The sequence below is a fragment of the Zingiber officinale genome, chromosome 4A (assembly GCF_018446385.1).
Source record: "Zingiber officinale cultivar Zhangliang chromosome 4A, Zo_v1.1, whole genome shotgun sequence".
Classification (NCBI taxonomy): Eukaryota; Viridiplantae; Streptophyta; class Magnoliopsida; order Zingiberales; family Zingiberaceae; genus Zingiber; species Zingiber officinale.
Window position 1 is genome coordinate 27,217,884 of NC_055992.1, and position 21,493 is coordinate 27,239,376.

Sequence of the window (21,493 nt, forward strand, 5' to 3'; positions counted from 1 at the left end):
CAAAATAAGAGTAATGTAGTCAAAAAATGTCTTATCATCATTATTTAACATAAATATTATCATTATTTCTATATTTACCAAAGAACTTCCTTGTTTGCCGCTTAACAGAATCTCCTCATCCGAAAATGGTATTATATCCAACACCTTCTCATAATTATAAACAACAAACATCACTTCTACAATCATATTTAGAAAAAAAATATACTAAAAATATAACAACGTACCCTGCTGAAATCAATGCCAGTAAATAATTTCTCAATAGCATCACGTTAGATAGAAATCTTACTCCTTTCCTAATGAAACAACCGGGGAAAACACCATAACGACCGTGCATGTCCAAATGAAGGTATTCTTTTATATAACCAAGCCTGAATACAAAAAGATATTATTACAATAATATGAAATATATCACAATCGCACTTTAAAAATTAAAAACTCATTATTAGGCCAACAGTACAACCATCTACATACTTTTCGCTTCCTTCTAGCCTATTGCCCTTACCAGCAGTATGTAAAATAAGTTGGTGACACAAAAATCTATACGTTGCATCTCCCCATGAGTAATCAAAGAACCTTGTCAGGTTATCAATGTAGGACATAATAAATCGAGGAGTAGAATAGCTACCAACAGGAAAAATAACACAGTTAAATAGAAGACAAATAAAAAGCCTAACAAAATCATTCACTTCAGAATCATTCTCTAATCCAGCTAATACAAGCATTTTATCATGAATTGTAGTCCTATTTACGTTGCCGACTTTTCCTCCAAATAACTAAGCCATAAATTTAGACTCCATATTAACATCCAAATCAATAGGTTGCTCCACATGGGCTAAACAAAGGATGATGCAAAACTCGGTCGATGTGAATGGAACTACAATGTTGTCACCAAACAAGAAAGAACACGAAAACTATTGGAATCTATTTAATACTAAATCTATTCTGGTACTACTAATTGACATCTCAGGAATCTCGAGTCATGAAGCAAGTGAAGTGCTTTTGATCCTCTCTTTTTGTTTATTACCCAAATTGGGTAATACTTCATCCAACACTTCTTTGAAATATGTCGGTGAACAACGTGAACATAATTGTTTATTGCTCTTGCTCTTGTTCTTCTCCACAGATTTCCCCTTAACCTCCTTTAATTTTATAACTCTGGTTTTTTTTCCATTTCTACATAAAAATAAATTACTTAACAATTCACACCATAAACTATAATCCATGGAAAATATGGGCATCAAAGCGAGTATATTATTCAGTTTATTGATAATCAATATACAACAACTATATATCTCATTCAATCATTCAATTGAAGAAGATAAAACACAAATACAATCATAAAGCAGGTTGTAATTAGAAATCTAGAACCCATTTTTATTCAAACTAACAAAATCAACCACACTCAAACAATAAGAACAATTTATAATTTATACCATAAAGTACAAGTCATGGAAAATATGAGTATCAAAACACTTAAATTGAGTATATTATTCAGTTTTTTGCTAATCAATATACAAAAGTAACATATATCTTTCAATTCTTCAATTGAAGAAAATAAAATACAAACACAGTAATAAAATTATAATTCAAATATCAAAACTAATTGTATTCTAACTAACAGATTGGACAATATAAAAAATTTAAACTATTTACCCGTTCATATCCTAAAGTACAAACCCTAAACATTTTAGGCATCAAAGCGTTTAAATTGAGTATAATATTCAGTTTATTGATAATGAATACCCAAAACTAATATATATCTTTCAGTTCTTCAATTGAAGAAGATAAAACACAAACACACTCATAAAACTATAATTCGAACATCAAAACTAATTTTATTCGAGTCAGTAGAATTGACAACACCAATAATTATAACAATTTACTCATGCATAGCCCTAAGGTACAACCCTACAGATTTTGGGCTTCAAAGTGCTTAAAGTGAGTACATTACTTAGTTTATTGATAATCACTACAAAATTTGCACATATTTCATATTTTTTGAATTGAAGAAGATGCAATACAAACTCATTCATAAAATTACAATGCAGACATTTAAACCTAATTTATTTAACCTCAACCTCACAAAATCAAAAACACTCATGAACTAAATCTTTGATTTTTCGCAGAGGAATAACAAATTAGTCGAAATCTAGGGCATACAAATTTTACTTACCGATGATTCAAGGGTTTAGTCGGGTTTTGCTGCCTCTATGATTTTTGCCTTCAACGTCGATGGAGATGGTTTAGGGACGAAGCCGGAGAGTGCATCGCCGATGGTTTGGAGTCGCGGAGGCGGAGTGCATCGCTAAGTTTTGGAGTCGCGGAGGAGTGCATTGCCGAGTTTTGGAGTCACGAAGTGATACGTTAGACGTTGGGAGAGAATGTATTCAGTTGAGCGTTTTAAATTCAAAGGATAATATAGTAATTTCGTCAGAGTTAGGGAGTTGAAACAAATTAACTAGTTTTGTGAGCTATCGGAAATAAATATATATTGACACGGGGACTGAATGTAAATGTTTAAGTTTGTATGGGGATTTAAAAGTAATTTACCAGTAAAATAATAAGAATTTCTTAAAATAATTTAAAATTCCGAAATGTACTTTAATAAAATAAGGGGAACCTGGTGTTTGCTGGAAATGAGGTCTATTTCTGTAAATCCCGAACCTACCAGACGATCCCATTACCACCGCAGATGTCGCGCGCTACTGCCGTCGCCGTGGGAGGATCCTTCTCGACCACTGCCCGGCGTCGTAGGGAGCTGGCGGTACCTGTGAGGTGTTCGCTCTCCGCCGCTGGCCTGGCGGCGGTCGCGCCGATCCTGAGGGACCTAAAGATGAAGTGCGACACTCCGCTACCGGTTCTCCGGCACGTTGCCGACTCCATGTCTGCTGACATGAGAGCCGGCCTCGCCACAAATGGTGGAAGTGATCTCAAGATGATCCTTAGCTATGTTGATTCGCTTCCTACAGGGTAACTCACCTCGCCAGTCTTAACTTGTATTTATGGTGATCTTAACATGATCTTAGATTCCTCTAGTTCTCACTCAAAAAAAAAAAAAAAAACTTTTTACTTATTTAGAAAGTTGGGTGAGTTTACATGCCTGAAATGGACACCATTGATCTGGTTTTTTCGTGTAAAGGAATGAACTGGGGCTCTTTTACGCGCTAGATCTTGGAGGCACCAATTTCCGAGTGCTGAGGGTGCAGTTGGGAGGTAAAGAGGAGCGTATCATCGACACGGAGTTCGAGCAGGTTTCCATTCCTCAGGAACTTATGTACGGCACTACAGAGGTTAGGTTTCCTTGTTAACTTTTATCTCGCGTTTTGTTATGTCGACATAATTTTTAATGGTTGGAACATCTACAAACAGGAATTGTTTGATTTTATTGTCTCTGGGTTAGCGAGGTTTGTTGAGAAAGAAAGCACGAAGTTTCATCTTGCTGAGGGAAGTAAGAGGGAGATCGGTTTCACGTTCTCTTTTCCAGTGAAACAGACATCTATTGATTCTGGCATTTTGATCAAGTGGACCAAGGGTTTTGCAGTTTCCGGGACGGTCAGTATTTGCTCTTTTGGGTTGTTAGATCGAAACATTCAATGTCTTTGAATGGGTATTGCTACTCTGATATATTTAGTTCAAAGCAGATGAAGATTTTAGAGAAGTAATGTATCTGTTTATTGGATCTTGCTGAAGATTAATTTCATGATTGTATGTCCGCAAGCTCACAAATTTCTGGATGTAGAAGATCAAGCATAGCATAGGGCCATTGTCAGTCTTTTTTTTTTCTGGTTAATAATCCATCTGCTTTCTCCTACATGCTTCGCCTATCTCTTGTAAAGATTTCACTGGTTCAGTTGAAATATTGTTGTATTTGCTACATTTCGTATGACATAATTGAACCAATTTTCAGGCAGGAAGAGATGTTGTTGTATGCTTGAATGAAGCATTGGTGAGACAAGGATTAGATATAAGAGTTTCTGCTTTGGTATGTGGAATTGAATTATCCATATCTATGAGCAAGGGTGAAACATTTATCAAGAGCTTCATTAGACGAGCATTCGCCTTGACAGGTTAATGATGCTGTCAGTACCTTAGCTGGGGCACACTATTGGGATGAAGATGTCAAGGTTGCGGTCATCTTGGGTACCGGTACCAATGCATGCTATGTCGAAAGTATAGAAGCCATACCAAAATTGCAGGGATCAGCATATGGATCTGGAAAAACAGTATGTGAAGCAGACCTTTTAAGTCTACCATGATGTAGGCTAACTTTGCTCTTCTTGTTTGTCAAAAAATAGTTCAATTCAGGGCTAATTTTTTACTTTGCTCTTCTTGTTTGTCAAAAAATAGTTTAAGATGAGATGTAATACTGCTTGTCTATTTTAACTTCTTGACCAAGTAACTGTCCGCTCAATCACAGATTATCAACATTGAATGGGGGGCTTTCTCAACTGGCCTTCCTTTGACTGAGTTTGATAGAGAGATGGACAATGAGAGCATTAACCCTGGAGAACAGGTCACTTCCCCCTGTTTTTGCTTTATGCCATCACTCATTGTCTTAAATTTCTGTTTTAACAATTTCAACTTTTTGCTTAATACTTGTATGGTAAATTATATGGCTATTCTTCTATGAAACAGTTATTTGAAAAAACAATATCAGGAATGTATTTGGGTGAAATTGTGAGAAGAGTGTTGAAAAAGATGGCCAAAGCTTCCACTTTGTTTGGTGATTCTTTCCCTGAGAAGCTTTCTGTTCCATTTTCACTAAGGCAAGTAACTTAATGTGCATTTTGATGGTTTGAATAAATTGCAAATTACTCCTGAATATTTCAAAGAAGGATAAAATGAACTACCATTTACTTAAGCCTAACTTTATTCAAAAAAATTGGAGACCAATGTTAATGAAGGGGTTTCTAAGATCAAGTGCATATTTAATTTCTTTTCATAAAAAAACTAAGTATCAGACTTACTGTTGTTTTGTTTGTGTGATATGTTATTCCTTTGCTGAAAACTAACATGACAAAGTGAATAGATATAGGTAGAATTGCATCAAAAAACATATAATAATAATGTTTTTGCTATGGGATTTGCATAATAATTATAATGTTTTAGCTATTGGATTTTGCATATCATAGCTATTGGATTTTGCATGTCACATCTGCCCCCAGTAGAAATAATTCTGAAATTCTTGTTTTTGACAATATGTGGTTAGATCTCATTCATCATTGAAGAATATATCTTAAATGACTGGATGGTGATTCACCCTTGCTACCATGAAACAGAAACAATGACTCTGAGGTGCATCTGCTATGTATTGATTGGATCATAGATCAATTTATGTGTTGCGAATAAATTTTACCTTCTAATTTCAGAAAGATCTTAGAATAATTGCATAGTTTACTCTTTCCTAGGCCTGGAAAGAGCATGACTATAGTTCATACGAACAAAAGTATATAACCCTTCACTTTAGTGTTGCATGCCAAGTTAATTGTAATGTGGAGAAATGCTTTATTGCATTACATCAGCAAAATATCATCTCACGTACATCCTTATCGTCATTAAACTCGAAGCTTTATATTAAGCAATCTTCTTTAGATTAATTTAACCCTTCCATGGTGTTTCTGACTTGGGAAACTGCGCGTGCACAAGTTCACAGGAACACAATGTTTAGCTTCTTTTATCACTGTAGAAGATCTGATCATCTTTGTAGCTTGAACAATATTTTAAAATGAGTGAATTTAAGTCTCATTGTTTTATGGCTTAAGTTTTAGATGTATTCTGCTTGTGCTAGTACTGGCATTAATGTCTTTGGAGTTCAATCATGATCCTCAAGTACTTGGGTTAAGATACATTCTGATCTCTTGTTTCTGAATTACAGCACTCCTCATCTTTGCACAATGCAGCAAGATGATTCTGGGGATCTCGACAAGGTTGGGCTTATTTTGAGTGGCACACTTGGCGTAAGTCTAAGTCGCGAACTGTCATTGAGTGCTCTACTTATTTGATATGAATGAGCTTCTAACACGCTTCTGTTCAGGTCAAAAACTCCTCTTTAGGAGCAAGGAAAATTGTCCAAGACATTTGTGATACCATAGTTAAACGAGGCAGTCGACTTGCCGGTGCAGGGATTGTAGGTATTCTGCAGAAGGTAGAGCAGGACTCCATAGGACAAATCTTCCAAAAAAGAACTGTCGTGGCAATGGATGGTGGCCTCTATGAACATTACCCTCAATATAGACACTATCTCAAAGAGGCTGTCGCCGAGCTACTTGGGGTGGAGGTCTTCAAAAATGTCTTCATAGAACACACAAAAGACGGTTCAGGCATTGGAGCTGCCCTGTTAGCAGCAGCAAATTCTAAGTATTTCGCTTGACAACATCACAACTTGTGATGCAAACAAAGCCTAGTGATTGATTCTTCTTGTGCAATTTTGGTCAGTGTATCTGATAAAAAATCATCAACGCCCTATGGTATGGGAGCAGCTCGCTTGGCAGCTGAGCAAATTCCAAGTATTCGGTAGAGAGAATAACTTGTAGTATTCTTATTGAATAAGCAAGCATCTACATAAAGAGATGTGATACACAATGCCAATAGAATAGTCCGTTCAAAATAGCCTAGTAACATAGTCTGTTTGTGCTGAACCAACTGAAACATCGAGCTTGCTCACCTCAGTTCCTCCCACCAAAGACAGGATTCCGTATAAGGCATAAAAATCTGCTTTCTTTGTCCAAACCACTGATGCTCTATGGGATAAAGTGAAATCTTGGCTCAGCATACGCCAAGAGATGAACACCTTGTTTTTCATTGGCAGTTCCACGGTAACAATCGATTGATGAAAGTCCGTTACTTGGTAATGTCTTGTATGATTTTTTTCATTTGGCAAGTTCCAAATATAGAGAAGATGTTTCTCAAGATTCAAATGTATGTATTTTATTTTTTGATCGTCTAATATGTATATCCTCACTTATAATGAAATCTATCTTTATAACAATAAAAAACAAAACAAAACAAAATGTAGCGACGGTGCTGTCCCTCTCTCTCATAGATTTCTTTTTCCTCGTTTTGCAAGTCATTTAGTTACTCTTCTAGCCGGGAGAGCAATAGCCGCAATCATGTTTTCTTTTCTTATTATCATTTTTGGTGTGTGTGGTTAGCACTAATACGTGTGCCTATGAGAGAGAAGTGACCGAATATTCAATCTCTAATGAGTTCCTTGCCCAGTAGCGTAGGGCATGTAAGATAAAAAGAGATTTTAGATTTCTTTAAGTGGCTAGTTGACAAGTGATGATAACGTGCAATGTTGTTGCCTAAAGGTTTTTCTTTCTTCACATCTCCTCGGTGCAAATTTGATGGTGTAGCACAGGGAGTTGTGCGCATGTAGGGAAAATTATATTAAGTGGTTGGTTTCTATCATTCAAGTTTGATCTGATTTGATTTGATTTGATGTGTTTAAAACAAAAATTAAGTTAGGTTTCATCTATATTATTAATATAGATTTGCAATCGTACATATGATCAGCTAGCTCATAGAGTTGGTAAGTTGATATGGTTGAATTGGTTTGTATTCAACATCATAAAGGTTTGTAATGAATGTTGGGGCTTGTGGAGATTGAAGGACACTCTAGTGGTAGGGATATGGTTGGAGATCATGGGTTTGATGGCTTAGAGGCCTAGCGCGAGTTGGATTTAGAAGGTGAGGATTGAATGGCGCACTCAGCAAGATTGGAAGGCTGATGCACTTGGTGGATTGAAGGCTTGATGTTATACTCTAAGGCGGCCCGAAGCAAGGTAGATTTGTAGGCAAAGAACGTCAGATGACATGTAGAGCAAGCTTAGGGAGCTTGATGCATTGGATGAACTAGACATGATGTTAGGTGGACTTTAGGGTATAGAGCATTGACGAGATTGAAGATTTGGAGGCATAAAAGCTATGAGAGATTACGAGAGTGATTGTAATTTTAAACTTTAGCTTTTGAGCATCATCATCGAAGATGATGTGTTTAGTTATGTGATTGTAGACTATCTAGCAACTTACTTAATTTGAAGCTTAAGTGAATATACTTTCTATTTGGTTTTTAAAATTTGTTACTTGCAGTTGACTGATCTTTATCTACCAGATGATCCAAACTTAATACCCCAAACATACATAAACTTGGGTTATATGAATATCAAGGTCACCAATTGAATGGATCTATCCATTAGTCAACTGATGTCATGACTTCGATCACTGCTAAGGTTGAGTCTACTTAAGTCGCGTGTCTACCCTTCAACCCATGTATCCAGGTCACTCCCCTTATGTTACTTGGAGTATCTTTAAGTCTTGAGGTCTTTTATCATCAAGTTGTATCTCTCAGATGCATTAAACTCGTGGCTCCTCCTTAACCATCCTTCTCACTTTTGCTTATGTAGATCTTGTAAATGCAGTGGATAGTGGGTACTTAGGATCGCTAGAGAGGTGATGAATAGTATACCTATAATTAAAATTTTTCTATCTCTTGCTATTTACCTTAGCAAGGCCAACACACATATTAAAAAATATATTTTTTTTACTTTGTTCACAACCTCTTAGGATTTGTTACTCCAAGATCTATGCATGATGTTCTCCACTAGCCTTCTCCTCTTCGGTAAAGGTCGAAGGTGGAGAAATCTATTTTAGTCAACTAAATAACCCTCGAATGATAATTTTAGATCGATTGTTAATTTGATCTAGCCCAACTAAAGACTAAGTCTACTTGGATTGTATTATATACTCATCTGAATACAAGTTTGCTTAATCCTCAACTCATAGCAGCCCCTTTCTCCACAAAAACTATTTTAGTGGAGTAAAAGATGATAACGTTCATCTCAAGTGATTCAATATAGTCGGTCTCATGATAAGATATAAATAGGTAAATCATGAGAAGTATTTTGCCCTAACATAGTCACTCTTTGCATGAGAAAGGTAGACATCCAATGAGGTATTATGTGTCCGGTAGAAATTGATTCTAAAATTTATTGGAGTAAATACTCATGCAAGTACCAACTAAAAAAAAAATAGTGATCGCCTTTAACAAAACATTGCATAGTGGGATAGCTCATATATGATAAAGAGATTCTAATTGTTGCACCTTAGGGATGAAAGAAAACATAATGTGGAGGAGAAAACTTGTGCTTTCTATGGAGTTGAGAAGGAGACATTGGACAATCTTTATTTTCAATGCCAAATTAGCAAGCTAGTGTGGAACAAGGTAGAGCATAGCTAGGGATGCAACAGGACATGTCCACGTCTTCAAGAGACGATAAAGACGGTCACAGATTTTGACCAGCCAAAGGATGCATTTTTGACAATGAAATAGTAGACACAAAAAGGATGTTCATCAAAATCTAAAGTCCAAACACGTGTTCAGGGTTTTAAACACTTGATAATTTTTTGGTAACATGCCCAAAAAGTTATACATCTTCTTTTATGATTAATACATACCTTTACCTATAAAAATATATAATTTTGTTGATAATGGTGATATGTCTTTCCTCCCATAAAGTTTTTTTTGCATGACAAACTCAACTATTAAGAGCCATCTACTCCCAACTCTGGGTAAAATAAGTTGAATCCATTGGGTCTCAAGCTTTGAGGGGACTCATCACTTGCACTGTAATGGAAACTTCCTACATTTATGGGTCTAATTAGTGACTCTAGTTTATTTTTAAGATTATAAATGAATTAAACGTTCGTGAATAAATTTGATTTTCGGCTTGGTAAGAGATTCTTTATGTTCGTTCAATATATACAAGATTAATTAAACAAACAAGCTTGAACAACTTGTTAAACCAAACAAACAAGCTTGAACATATATGTGTTCGGCTCGTTAACGTTCGTGAATAATATTCACGAAGCATATTTATTAATAAAGCTTTTTTCAATATGCTAAATAAATAATAAAATAAAATAAACAAATAAGTTTGAATTATCAAACTCAATAATCAATCAAATAACTAAAAGTTTCAAACAATCTTGAATTGAGAACTTGATAACATCTAAACCAAACAAGCTCAAACCAAGCTCAAGTCAAGCTTGAATTGAGAGCTCGATAACATCTAAACAAACCAAGCTCAAGTCAAACTTCAAACAAGCTCAAACTCATAAAAAATAAACCAAACCAAGTTTGAACAACCATTTCAAAAGTTTGGTTCATTTTAAGCTCGGCTCGGTTTGGCTCGATTACCTTATCAAACAAATTTGAACACCTCAAAACTCGATTCGATTCAACTTGTTTACAATCCTATTTATTTTGGAGATAACTAATATAAGTGCCTTTAGATCCGTAGTAGGTTGGATCCATTTCTGATCTGAGCAAGGCAATTTAGTTGCCTGATAGCCGAGTCCACTCGACTCCAACCTTTAATTTGCCAAATGTGTTAGTCAACTGATGCTATGTGTCACTCGACTGATGACTCAAGTCAAAGCTATTACTTAATCACCTCAGTTGAACGGTCAGTTAGTGAGCCTTTGAGTCAGCTATATAATGATTAATCAATTGTAAAGGAACTATTAGTTTGTTATACTAGTAGTTTTCTAGAAACTATGATTGAAGATTACTGAATTGATGGTCCAACGTGTTGATTGATGAATGGTTAATAATGGAATGATTGTTTCATTATAACAGTTGTTTCAAAAAATTATTGATGGTACAAATTGTTAACCAAAGTGACTAGTAATAATTGATGCAAAACAAAATAGATGATTCTAGAGATTTCTTGAAAACTTGGGAGAGACATAAATATAAGGCATGTTGACTATGAAAACATCATGTTGTATAACAAAGCTACTTCATCAAAATCTCTGACTCTCAATCTCTCTTTTCAATCATTATATATTTCCCTTACACTTTGAGGTTTCTTCGACTTCAAGAGATTTTAAAGAAAAAAACTAGTGGAATTTATGGAGTGACCGCTGAAAAGTCATAGGTCTTAGTAGGAGCTTAAGGTTGATGAACCACATAAAAGATGAAATTAGCATGGTATCTTTCCTTATTTTTTGTGCATTTTTTATTATCTATTATTTTTATCTTTGTTGAATAACTTCTTTTAATGTGTCTTAAGTTTTTTGTAAGGTTATTCACCCCTCCAGCCTTCTTTCTATCCTATAATGTTAAAATGTCCCCTTAACAATCTCCAAAAAGATCTCAACAAGCAACAATTCAAAATGGCCTCACCCTTCTAGAAATACCATGCTAAGAAGTGATGAATGATGGTAAGAAGCAACTTCCAAACCTTCTTGGAGTATATTACACTGTTATGAATTTGTCACTACTTTATCCATCTTTGATAAAAAAAAAAATCTCTCCTTCCACCGCTCTAAGTAATCATACCTATATGTGAGAATTTTTGGCAGTCCACTATCTTGAAGAAGTTTATCAAAAGCTAAATACCTTTCAATGATTTAGTCTCCCATGTCCTTGTTGCTACACAACACTTCAAATATCATTAAAATCGCCAAGAGTTAACCATGGTTCTCCTAATATGGACCCAAAACTCTAATCTATCAAGAACCCTAAGGCCGCTGTAACAAACTGTAGATAGCCACTAGTTCCCATCACCATCCTTCATTCCAGCACGCATCTATTGAGGATGTGCTTACTCAATATAAAAAAATTGGCATGTTGTTCCTACCATTAACCAGATACCTCTTAGAAACCATAGAAGTTAACTTGTAATTTTTGAATGTCGGGGAATAAAGCTTCCACCTTGCATGCTCTATGATCACTAATTTTGGATTTTGGATTCTCATAATGAGTATGGATGTAGTCTCTTAGTGCCCTATGGAATTTGGAGCACCTACCCTTCGACAATTTCATGATAGGACAACGATGGATATACTAAGTAGAGAGGTTGGTTTCCTTTTGCACTGTCATTTGATGGTCATAAACTTACCAAGATCATCTATCTCTTGTTGCTCAATCAGTGAAGTCAAGCAAAGGAACGCAGCAACCCTTCACTAGTTTCATTGTGGCTCTCGTAGAAATACATAGCTGAATCAGAGAGGGAAACATTATCCAATCTTTAGAATTTAATCTCTTGAAAACTCTCATCCGCTACTTTTAACGGTCCTCCCAATATCTCATCCCATAAATATGAAGAGAGATAAATACAAATAGACAAACATTAGGTGCATGATGAGATAAATCTCATATTATCAATTCATGAGAATCGATCTCTGATCATTAAACCAGATATATTATGTGTCCACTGTCTATGCTATGCCCTAGGAACACTCTTGGTAACTCTCATATTACTATCATTTATATACATGTTCTTCTGAGTTGGAAGCAAGAAATAAATTGTCACTAAACTATGATGCAACAATAAATCGCCCATACAATCTCCCAAATATCCACAATTCAATTCTCAATTATGACACACTGTAGAATATTTTTTCTTTTATAGGATAATAAACTTGGAATGTTGAACTACGGGATCACTCACCAGGAACACTTCTAAATTTATCCTAATGATTGATAGAAAACTGATCATTCTCGTAATTAGTCGGTCCAAAAAAACATCTGATGTTAGCTTAAAAAAAGGGAATAAGCTTTGTTTAGAAGTCTACTCCATCGGAAACTTGTAAATTAGCCTCACACTAGATCGGCGATCAATTTGCATCCAAAAAAGAGTTGCCAGTGAATCTAAGACATTCCCCATTCAAGTAATCAGACGGCAGCCCCGATATACATATCCCAATGACTCATCACATCTACAACAATTTCAAGCACCTTTACCTCTGCAGGGAGATGTAACCCTTTACTTGAACGAGACACAAGTTACATCTATATATCAACTGGTGAATAGATAATTCTGAAACTACCAAATTAAAACTTAGAAAAAATGTTCAGAAAGGATTTACGAATATCCAGAAACAAAGATTAACCATGCATAATAGACAGTAGAGCATGAAACATACGTCATTTTTTTTTCAAAGTGAGCATGATTCAATTATCGTGTCACAAACAAACCAAGCGAAACATCAATATTTTTCCAATCATTTTGCTGAATAGAGTTTAGGGCCAAAAAATGATAGTTATACCAATGGTCCTTAAAGCATGACTGTAGAGCGAAATCATTGGGGCGTCTTATTATTTAATGTCATGTAGATTCTCCCTTAATAATCGGAATGGAGTTTCAAAGCAAAGTTCCATACTGCAGTGAGCATCAACCAGTTCTCAGAATGATATGGACACCGCTGTCAGTATCAACGATGTCACTAAGTTGCCCGACTTGGAGTGCAAAGGTTGCTTCTTCAAACGGCTTCTGCATTTGTCCACGCCCAAAGCGACCTGCAGTATTTCGAAGTAATTTGATTGATAGTGTCGTCATGATGGCTTTACTCTTAAATATTGCAAATTTCTAAGTGATTTAAGTGATAACATCATTGATCACTCTATAACTGTCTCCAAAAGCACAATCCGATGATTCAAGGATTTGAAAACAGCCCATGTTACGTGAGGGGATAAAAGAATAAAATTGATGAGTAATTTGGTATAAAAAACTAAACCAGAAACTAAACACTATGATTAACGAAAGCAGAGCCATAATAACATAAAAACAGCAGATATGATAGGTTCCAACTTTTCATGCATAATACAAATGGATTTCCCCCCTTCTCTCTCAAACAACTTACTGTTTTCATTAGGAGGAACATCATTGATCAGGTTAAGAATTGACTTGAACAAACCAACTTATGATGTCATTCTGAAAGAAAGCGAGAATAGTTTCCAAATACTGAATCAATCTCTTGTTTGAAGGAGATTATTCTCTATAAGCATCTAAGATTCATGTAACTGAAGTGTAACTAATAATATCAAGGATCAACCTCAGTATGCAATAACCTACAACGGTTGCACCACATCAGAAATGAACATCTGAATCAAGTTACATATTTCACCTGTATTGTGCATACCAAAGATGTATCACCTGCAATGAGTAGCACCTGCCTTTCATCTCGACCTAACAGTGGAACCCAACCCCATCATGGGCTAAAAGGGAAGTAGGGGCGGGGAGTAAAGCTCAAGATAAAGATTTGCAACAAAGGACCAAAAAAGGGATGGAGTTCAATCGAGCATCAAAAACCAGCAGTTGATGCAGTAAAGAAGGTCTGGAATTGACGATCAGGCAGAGGGAGGGAGGAGCTTGAGAATCCCTAATAGAGCAAGTTTAAATTAATAATTATTTTATGTTATATCATATAATAAATTAATTCAGTTCATATTCACTCAAATAATAACTTGGTTCAGCTTGAATTGGCTCTAGTTCTACCCAAATCAGGCAAAACACTAGATAATCCTAATTAACAACCCATTAAAAATCTTAGGTCTTGATTGAAACAATTGGAACAAAATTTAACCCTAAAATTGATGTAAAATTAGGTCGGCATGGTACCAACCATGCCAACCCATGCCATACCAAGTGCCATTCAGCACCAAGACATAATCATTATGATCTGACACTGAAACCAGTATAGAAACAGAAATTTCATACTTTTCTTACAAGTAACTTTGACTCCTGCATCTCAGACACCTGAATATTATCAATATATGCAAAAGTGATGATGAAAGCTACAAAGAGATACAACATAATGCTAAATGAATTTGGAGGTAAAAATGTAAATATATCTCAGAAATCTTTTGAAGTGATTGAAGTGGGAACATGCCACTAGAACTTTCTTCAATAGCACATTAAGACAATTGAGAGGTTTGCAAAGACTCAGAGCAATCCATAACATCTGAGTTCTAAAACAATAAAATTGATGACTGATTTGGAATGAGAAGCCAAGTCACCTATAAAACTAAATCAGTATTATTACAATTAACAAACACTTGCTTGTTAAGAAATTATAACATAAGAATAAAAGTTTAGAAGACAGTAGTTTACTTTATGTACAACTGAACTTTTGTCTATCAAACGAATAGGCAGTTGAGTACATCTTGACCTCTATCTATCAAACCTTATGTTATTTGATTATATGGTTTCAAAAAGCAGTTGCCTAGCTGTTTGCAGCAAGGAACCACATCACGTATAGCATGTGGGTTCCTATCCGCGATTGGCTTGAATATGTAGGACCAGGCATTCTAGGAAGCCACACAAGCAATCTATACAGCTATATATGAATATTTCATTTTTTACATATGAAATTTATCAATGAATACATACAAATCCAAAGTAGGATCTAAATTAGACTAAGGTTTATGAACTTTCAATCCTCTCTTTACTGTCCCTATACATAGGATCTTGGTCCCCAAAACATAACTATATAAATTCAATTAATCATTAATTTTTTTTCGTGTCATATCATTTGAGAAAGTTTTCAATTGTATAAGATTCATTTTAAGTTCTAATTAGAAGTGTCCTATTTAACTATTATCATTATCATCCATCTTAATTAACATTCATCTTCTAGAGTTGATACTTGTTATGTAAAGATGCAGTACTTTAAGAACTATATATAAAGTTAAATATAGTTCTAAAATATTTTAATCAAATTATAAGACCTCCTGATGCTACACTCCAATCGTACAATTTGGACAGATGACCCTCTTTTTTTTCCTATGTAGAATCTTGGACTTGACTAGCTTGTTGCTCTAACATATGTGCTATGCAATGAACTAACCACATATTGCTTGTAGAAGTTTTTTTAAAAACTTTGTTTGATTTCAAATTCATTATGTAATACAATTAGGAGTGAACAAGAATTCAGTTAAACCGAACAAACTAACCAAACCGACCGAATTTAAAAATTCGGTTTGGTTATTTTGGAATTTCATTTTCTTAAAATAAATCTGTTTACTGAGTTAATTCAGTTTCAATTTTAAAATTTCTTATTCGGTTAAACCAAATAAACTGAAATAAAAAATGAACGGGTAAAAATTTTTGTTATGATAAATTCAATTTAAGCACTATTGTGATTTATGATGAATTTTTAGCTCTAATTAGAAAAATTCAATTAATTCGGCTAATTTGGTTTTTGACAGAATTAACGAATCAGTTTGTTCGGTTTTTATTAGAAAATTTGGTCAGTTCGAAAAAATTCGATTTGTTTGGTTTTGGTTAATTCGGTTCAGTTCAAATTTTAACCAAATACTCAGCCTTAATTACAGTATTTAATTCTTGACAATTTTATGAATCATACAACGACTTAGAATATATTCTACATGAATCATACAACAACTTATAATATTTATGCATAATGTGGAGCATCCATAAAAAATATCTTAAGATGGTATAAACAATCAGGGGTGCTTGTAGGTTTGACGAATCATAGGAGATAACTTAAAGTAACAAAAATTAATATAGACCTAATTGACTTGTATATAAACTATCATGGTTTTTAATTTTATGTTGTGCTAATTGGCACAGGCAGAATTTACCATTACGCTTGCACACCAACACATATCGGCACTGCCGCGATACCTACACGAGGCCGCTGTGGGGGTGAGGAGGGCGTCGGGACCAGCATGGCCTATGGTCATAATAGCCTCCGTGACCCCTGTTCAGCCTCTGCGGGGGCGCAGAGAATGCCATTCACTAGTAGCTAATTTTTTATTATTTATTTATTTAAATTTTTATTTTAAAAGTTGAAATTTTTTTTTAAACAGTATGTACTTTTCCTATTAAAATTTTCCTTTTTAATTTTTTTGCTTCTTTTTAAATGTTTTTCTCTTTTAATTTTTTTACGACCTAGTGGGATAAGACATGGTTTTTGTTATTGTATCCATTAATTTTTTTCTTCCTTATTAATTTTTTTCCTCTTTCCTTCATTATTTTGTTTCTTCATTAAAATAAACAAAGAGAAAAAAATACCTCTTAAGGTAAATAGAGGAAAAACAAAACCTCTTAACCTATTTAAAGATGATTATCCTTTTCCCTTCTCAGATAATAACTACAACAATCAAACCTTATCTCACTAGGTATAATAAAAAAAATAAATATAATATAATTTCTAATTTTATAAAATGTATTATTACTAATAAACTAAATTATTTTATATATAAATTGGATTTAATTTTATATAGATCAAAATATATCTAAATTAAGTTTAAATGGTTTTAATGGACTTCAGTAAACCTTAATTGACGTTTACTTAATAATAATCAAACATTTCACGAAATAATTTTAAAAATGAAACTCAATATTCAACATATCAAATATAACTTAATAATAAGTATCTATAACACTCAAATATTAATAAAAATATTTTTAATTAATATATTTTATATTAAAAAAAAGTATCACAATGGATTGGCATGACACGATACAGTACCAAAACCGTATTATTTCAGTCATATCCGAAACTCTGGCACAACTCAAAATTTTAAAGCTTGACTAGTATGATCTTATATAGAAGTAAATAAGATCCATGTAATCGACCCTAAATAGTTAGAATGTACAATCTCTTTCTATTGTTGTCCTCCAAAAAATTAGTGCACAAGAACAATCATTCATATGGAAACTTCCATATGATATAGTATAAGTAAACAGATAGAACAGAGATGGCATGTTTCTCTCAGTCACATGACTGCATCAGTGTAAATGGTGGATTTTCACTCTTAACCATAAACAAAGATAGTGATTGTGCCAAATGAAGATTTTGTGATGGAAACATACCTTAATTAACACCAAGATCAAAAACAAAACTATTATTAGTGTCTATCTTGTCCTGCAAAGATCTCCTAAATCAAATTAATTAATAGATAGATTTCATTTTTCCCACTAGCCATATACGATTATCAATATCAATCACTGGAATACCCAATGCTCTTAAATTTAATCATGCACTATCATATACCTATCAAATCCATAACACCAACGCGTTCAAAACTATAAAATTTTGGGAATTGCAAAAGAGACCACCCATAAGAAATATACACATGGTAAATTTACCCTAGATGAGACACAAACATGAGGGTTCTGAAAATAAAAAATGATCAACCCGATAGTTCAGACGAAGAAGACAAATGAACCCAACCAAGGAGCAAGTTGACGGATCGAATAAATGTTTTGATGATCAATTTAAAATCGGTACCATGAAAGCAGATATCAATTAAAATAAAATAAAATAAAGGAAAAGATAAAACGGATCAAGAAGTGGGGGACGGAAAGTCCAGTAATATAACCCTAGGACGCCCGGAAAGGCGGATAGGAAGGATAACAGACCGAGATCGCCACCGCGTTTGGCGGAGCTGCAATCCGAATAGCGTGCTGCTACGTCCTGGAAGCGGGCCTTGCCGGAAACAATATCCTCGCGGAGGGAAAGGAGCTGACTGACAGCGGCGTCGCGGGTGGTGGCGGAGATGACCTGGCCGTCGGGATCCTTCCACGAGGCCTTGCGACGGGATCCCTGGTGCTTGATGAGTATGTGCGAAGCTTTCACCTGCTCCGCCGCCGCCATCGTCCTCTTCCTTTTCCGCTCTCGCTTGCGGTCCTCTATTTTTCTTTGCGGGCTTTGTCGAAGGCTCAAAGCGCAGTGGATCAGCAGATGGCGGTGGGATTCGCCAAAATAAAATAGATTGGAAAACTTTCACCTTGCGCCAAATATATGTGAATATTTTCATTTCACCACAATCAACTACTTTTCTCAAAAGAAACAACTACAATTTACCATAACACGCACTTAAATTTATAAGATCAAAAAATATGTAATACTTTGAAATTTATCAAATAGCATACTTAATTTTCTATTCTTTTCATTCTACCCCATAATCATTTGTTAATCTCTTTCTTCTTTTTTATATATGCAACCCTTTCTGTATTGCACGCATCCTCTTTTCTCTTTCCTCCCATCTTCTCTTTCCTCTCTCTTCGGGAGATATGCATGCATGCAAAGTATAATATGAGTCTGATATGATTTCATATTAGGCCCACGGAATTAGAGTTTAACGTGTTTCTTTCAATAATATTTTAACAATTTCGGAGAAGTCAAAATATGCAATGGATAATATCGTTAGACTTTTTGCATTCTCAGAAATCTACAGGACCTGAAATGAGTCCAATTCGAGATCTCTAGGTATTAAAATATGGTCGAGCTAAAACAATCCAATGTGGGCCTGATATGAACCATGAGCCTGATATGGTTCATATCAGGCTCATGTTTGGCCTAATATGATTCTATATTAGGCCCATATTGGGCCTGATATGCTTCCATATCAAGCCCAACATGGGCTTGATATTAACCACATTAGTCCCATGTTAGGTTGTTTTAGATGATTTTTTCTATAATATTTTAACATCTTTGGATCAGTCAAAATATACAATAGACGTCACCATTCAATTCCTTGCAACCTCAGAAATTCACAGAACTTGAAATGAGTGCAATTTGAGGTCTCTAGGTCCATCAGTGGATTTTGACCGAAATCCACTGATGGACCTAGGGACCTCATATTGCACCCATTTCAAGTCATGTGGATTTCTGAGGTTGCAAGGAGTTCGAATATGTTATCCATTGTTTATTTCAGCTTCTCGGAGGTGTTCTAATATAATAAGAAAGAATTTGTAAAAATTTTCATGTTAGACCTTAAACATGTATCAGAAGTTAATTCTTTTCCCCTATCAAATCTCGACAATTAGTCAATGCTTATTGGCTAGGGTTGTACATCAATTATCAATCTTTATGTTCATCTTTCAATAACATATTGATTATTATTTTAACCCAGGATGAAAGTGAACAGATCTATTCTGCTACACAATTTTTTAGCAACACAACTAAAACAGCATTTGTTAAATTAGCTTCTCTACAAAGTAATTAGCATAAAGTAGTTTGAATTATCTTTATTACACTTTACATGTCATCTAAACTGTTCATTCTAATATCTGATGCTAAAGAAGTAAGACTTGTGTAAAAAAAATAGCAAAAAAAAAAAAGGAAATCGATATGACTACATGATGACTTTGAGAAGATATAGAGATAAAACAATGTAATGCTACCAATCCAACAAATGAAAGGAAAGAAAATAGTTCTGATGTTATTGAATTCTTCTTTAAACCGACATCTTTGGTTCATTTTAGACCTTTTTTTGGCTATCCAAAGTTAGCAGACAAGTGAGGAGCATAAGGTGTAACTTTGAGGAAGAATCATAACACAGTAAACATGTATCAGCAAGAATAAAAATCATAAATTTACACTGCCTTCGTGTATAAAACCTAGAGGGGGGCATGCATAGCACGTAGAAATAAACAATGACATTGGAAGCTAATCGAGATCAAGATCAAATATGGATTTATTTGATCCAAAGATAGAGAATTCGAATAGCCATGATCATGATGATTAATAGAGAATTCGAAAGGTCATCATAATATTAATTAATGGAGAAGTTAAAGAGTCATCATAATGAAGGTCATAAATGAAGAATTTATGGAGCCTATAACTCTTCATCTTCTTAATTAATGAAGATCATAAATGATGAATTAGCCATCCTTGGAAAGATTCAAAGGTGAATTCTTTCTCTCCGAGTCTCCCTCGTCAAGTTCTTCTTCACTTTCTTTTACTCGAAGAGATCGGTAGTACTTCCAAGACTTTGTCGATCCAAGAGGCTAGCACCTAACCGATCATATCAAGTTCAAGTCTCGTAAAGTTTCTGTCCAAAGCCAAAGAAGTTGCTGACTCTGTAAGTGGGCTTTTGTTTCAAGTATAGCTATGGAATATGTTTATATTTCATTATTTTATATTACAAGTTCATTTCTTTTTGTTCCAAGATGCACTGTTATGACTCAAGTTAGATATGGTAAAGGAAATTTTCAAAAATATGATAAGATATGACAAGTTATGACCCTGATGCGGTGGGTAATAATAATCGATATATGACCCTGATGCGGTGGGTAATAATAACCGGTATATGGCCCTGATGCGGTGGGGTAATAATAACCGATAAATAACCTCACCCCTTAGAGGAATTACATATAAGGGACTGATCAGTAAAAGGGAATTTCTGAAAACATGATAAGATATGATAAGTTATGGCCCTGATGCGGTGGGTAATAATAACCGATATATGGCCTCACCCCTTAGAAAAAAAGTAGATCCGCTATCTTAGCGGCCCCCCTAGTGCTGGCCCCACGGATATGGAGGGAGGTTCATGCAGGTACACAGGCCATAGGCGCATGGTGATGGCCTCACCCCTTAGAGGAATTACATATAGGGGACTAATCAATAATACCATAGAAAACAAGATGATTAACAGTGCTATGTTTTTGACTAAGTTATGTTTCTGTCATGAATTCTGAATGTTTTGCTAGAAGTATATGTTTTCATTTAAGTTATGTTTCTGTCATGAATTCTGAATATTTTGTTAAAAGTATATATTTTCGTTTAAGTTGTGTTTTTGTCATGTTTCATTAAATATGTTTTCGTCATGCATTCTGAATGTTATGTTATATTTTGTATTCTGTCATGCTATATTCGATCGATCCCACTTTTGAGTGTTTTCCAAGCACTCACCCCCATTACTCCCATCCCCAGATAAAGACGAGGAATA

The 21,493-nt window shown here is 34.7% G+C and overlaps 2 protein-coding genes across 2 annotated transcripts; one reads left to right on the forward strand and one right to left on the reverse strand.

Annotated features, from left to right (window-relative positions):
* Nucleotides 1-2,636: 2,636 nt before the first annotated feature.
* LOC121969747 (hexokinase-4, chloroplastic-like) lies at nt 2,637-6,962 on the forward strand. The gene is made up of 9 exons (XM_042519980.1): nt 2,637-2,970; nt 3,140-3,290; nt 3,370-3,552; nt 3,908-3,982; nt 4,068-4,223; nt 4,418-4,513; nt 4,636-4,766; nt 5,876-5,957; nt 6,035-6,962. The coding sequence occupies exons 1-9, from the start codon at nt 2,693-2,695 to the stop codon at nt 6,368-6,370; spliced, it is 1,488 nt and encodes a 495-aa protein (XP_042375914.1). The 5' UTR covers nt 2,637-2,692; the 3' UTR covers nt 6,371-6,962.
* A 5,961-nt stretch (nt 6,963-12,923) lies between these two features.
* Nucleotides 12,924-18,528, reverse strand: LOC121969748 (peptidyl-prolyl cis-trans isomerase Pin1-like). Its single transcript, XM_042519981.1, has 2 exons — nt 18,180-18,528; nt 12,924-13,306 (listed from the first exon to the last, which is right to left on the reverse strand). Exons 1-2 carry the CDS (start codon nt 18,412-18,414, stop codon nt 13,182-13,184), a joined length of 360 nt encoding a protein of 119 aa, XP_042375915.1. The 5' UTR covers nt 18,415-18,528; the 3' UTR covers nt 12,924-13,181.
* Between the last annotated feature and the right edge of the window lie 2,965 nt (nt 18,529-21,493).

Bases quoted from the DNA above. Each gene is read 5' to 3' on its own strand.
- LOC121969747 (XM_042519980.1), top strand. From the start codon at position 2,693: ATGTCGCGCGCTACTGCCGTCGCCGTGGGAGGATCCTTCTCGACCACT. The intron at 3,291-3,369 runs GTTAGGTTTCCT...ATCTACAAACAG, and splicing joins TTATGTACGGCACTACAGAG to GAATTGTTTGATTTTATTGT. The intron at 5,958-6,034 runs GTAAGTCTAAGT...GCTTCTGTTCAG, and splicing joins TTTTGAGTGGCACACTTGGC to GTCAAAAACTCCTCTTTAGG.
- LOC121969748 (XM_042519981.1), bottom strand. From the start codon at position 18,414: ATGGCGGCGGCGGAGCAGGTGAAAGCTTCGCACATACTCATCAAGCAC. The intron at 13,307-18,179 runs GTCTGTTATCCT...GAAATACTGCAG, and splicing joins CAAACGCGGTGGCGATCTCG to GTCGCTTTGGGCGTGGACAA.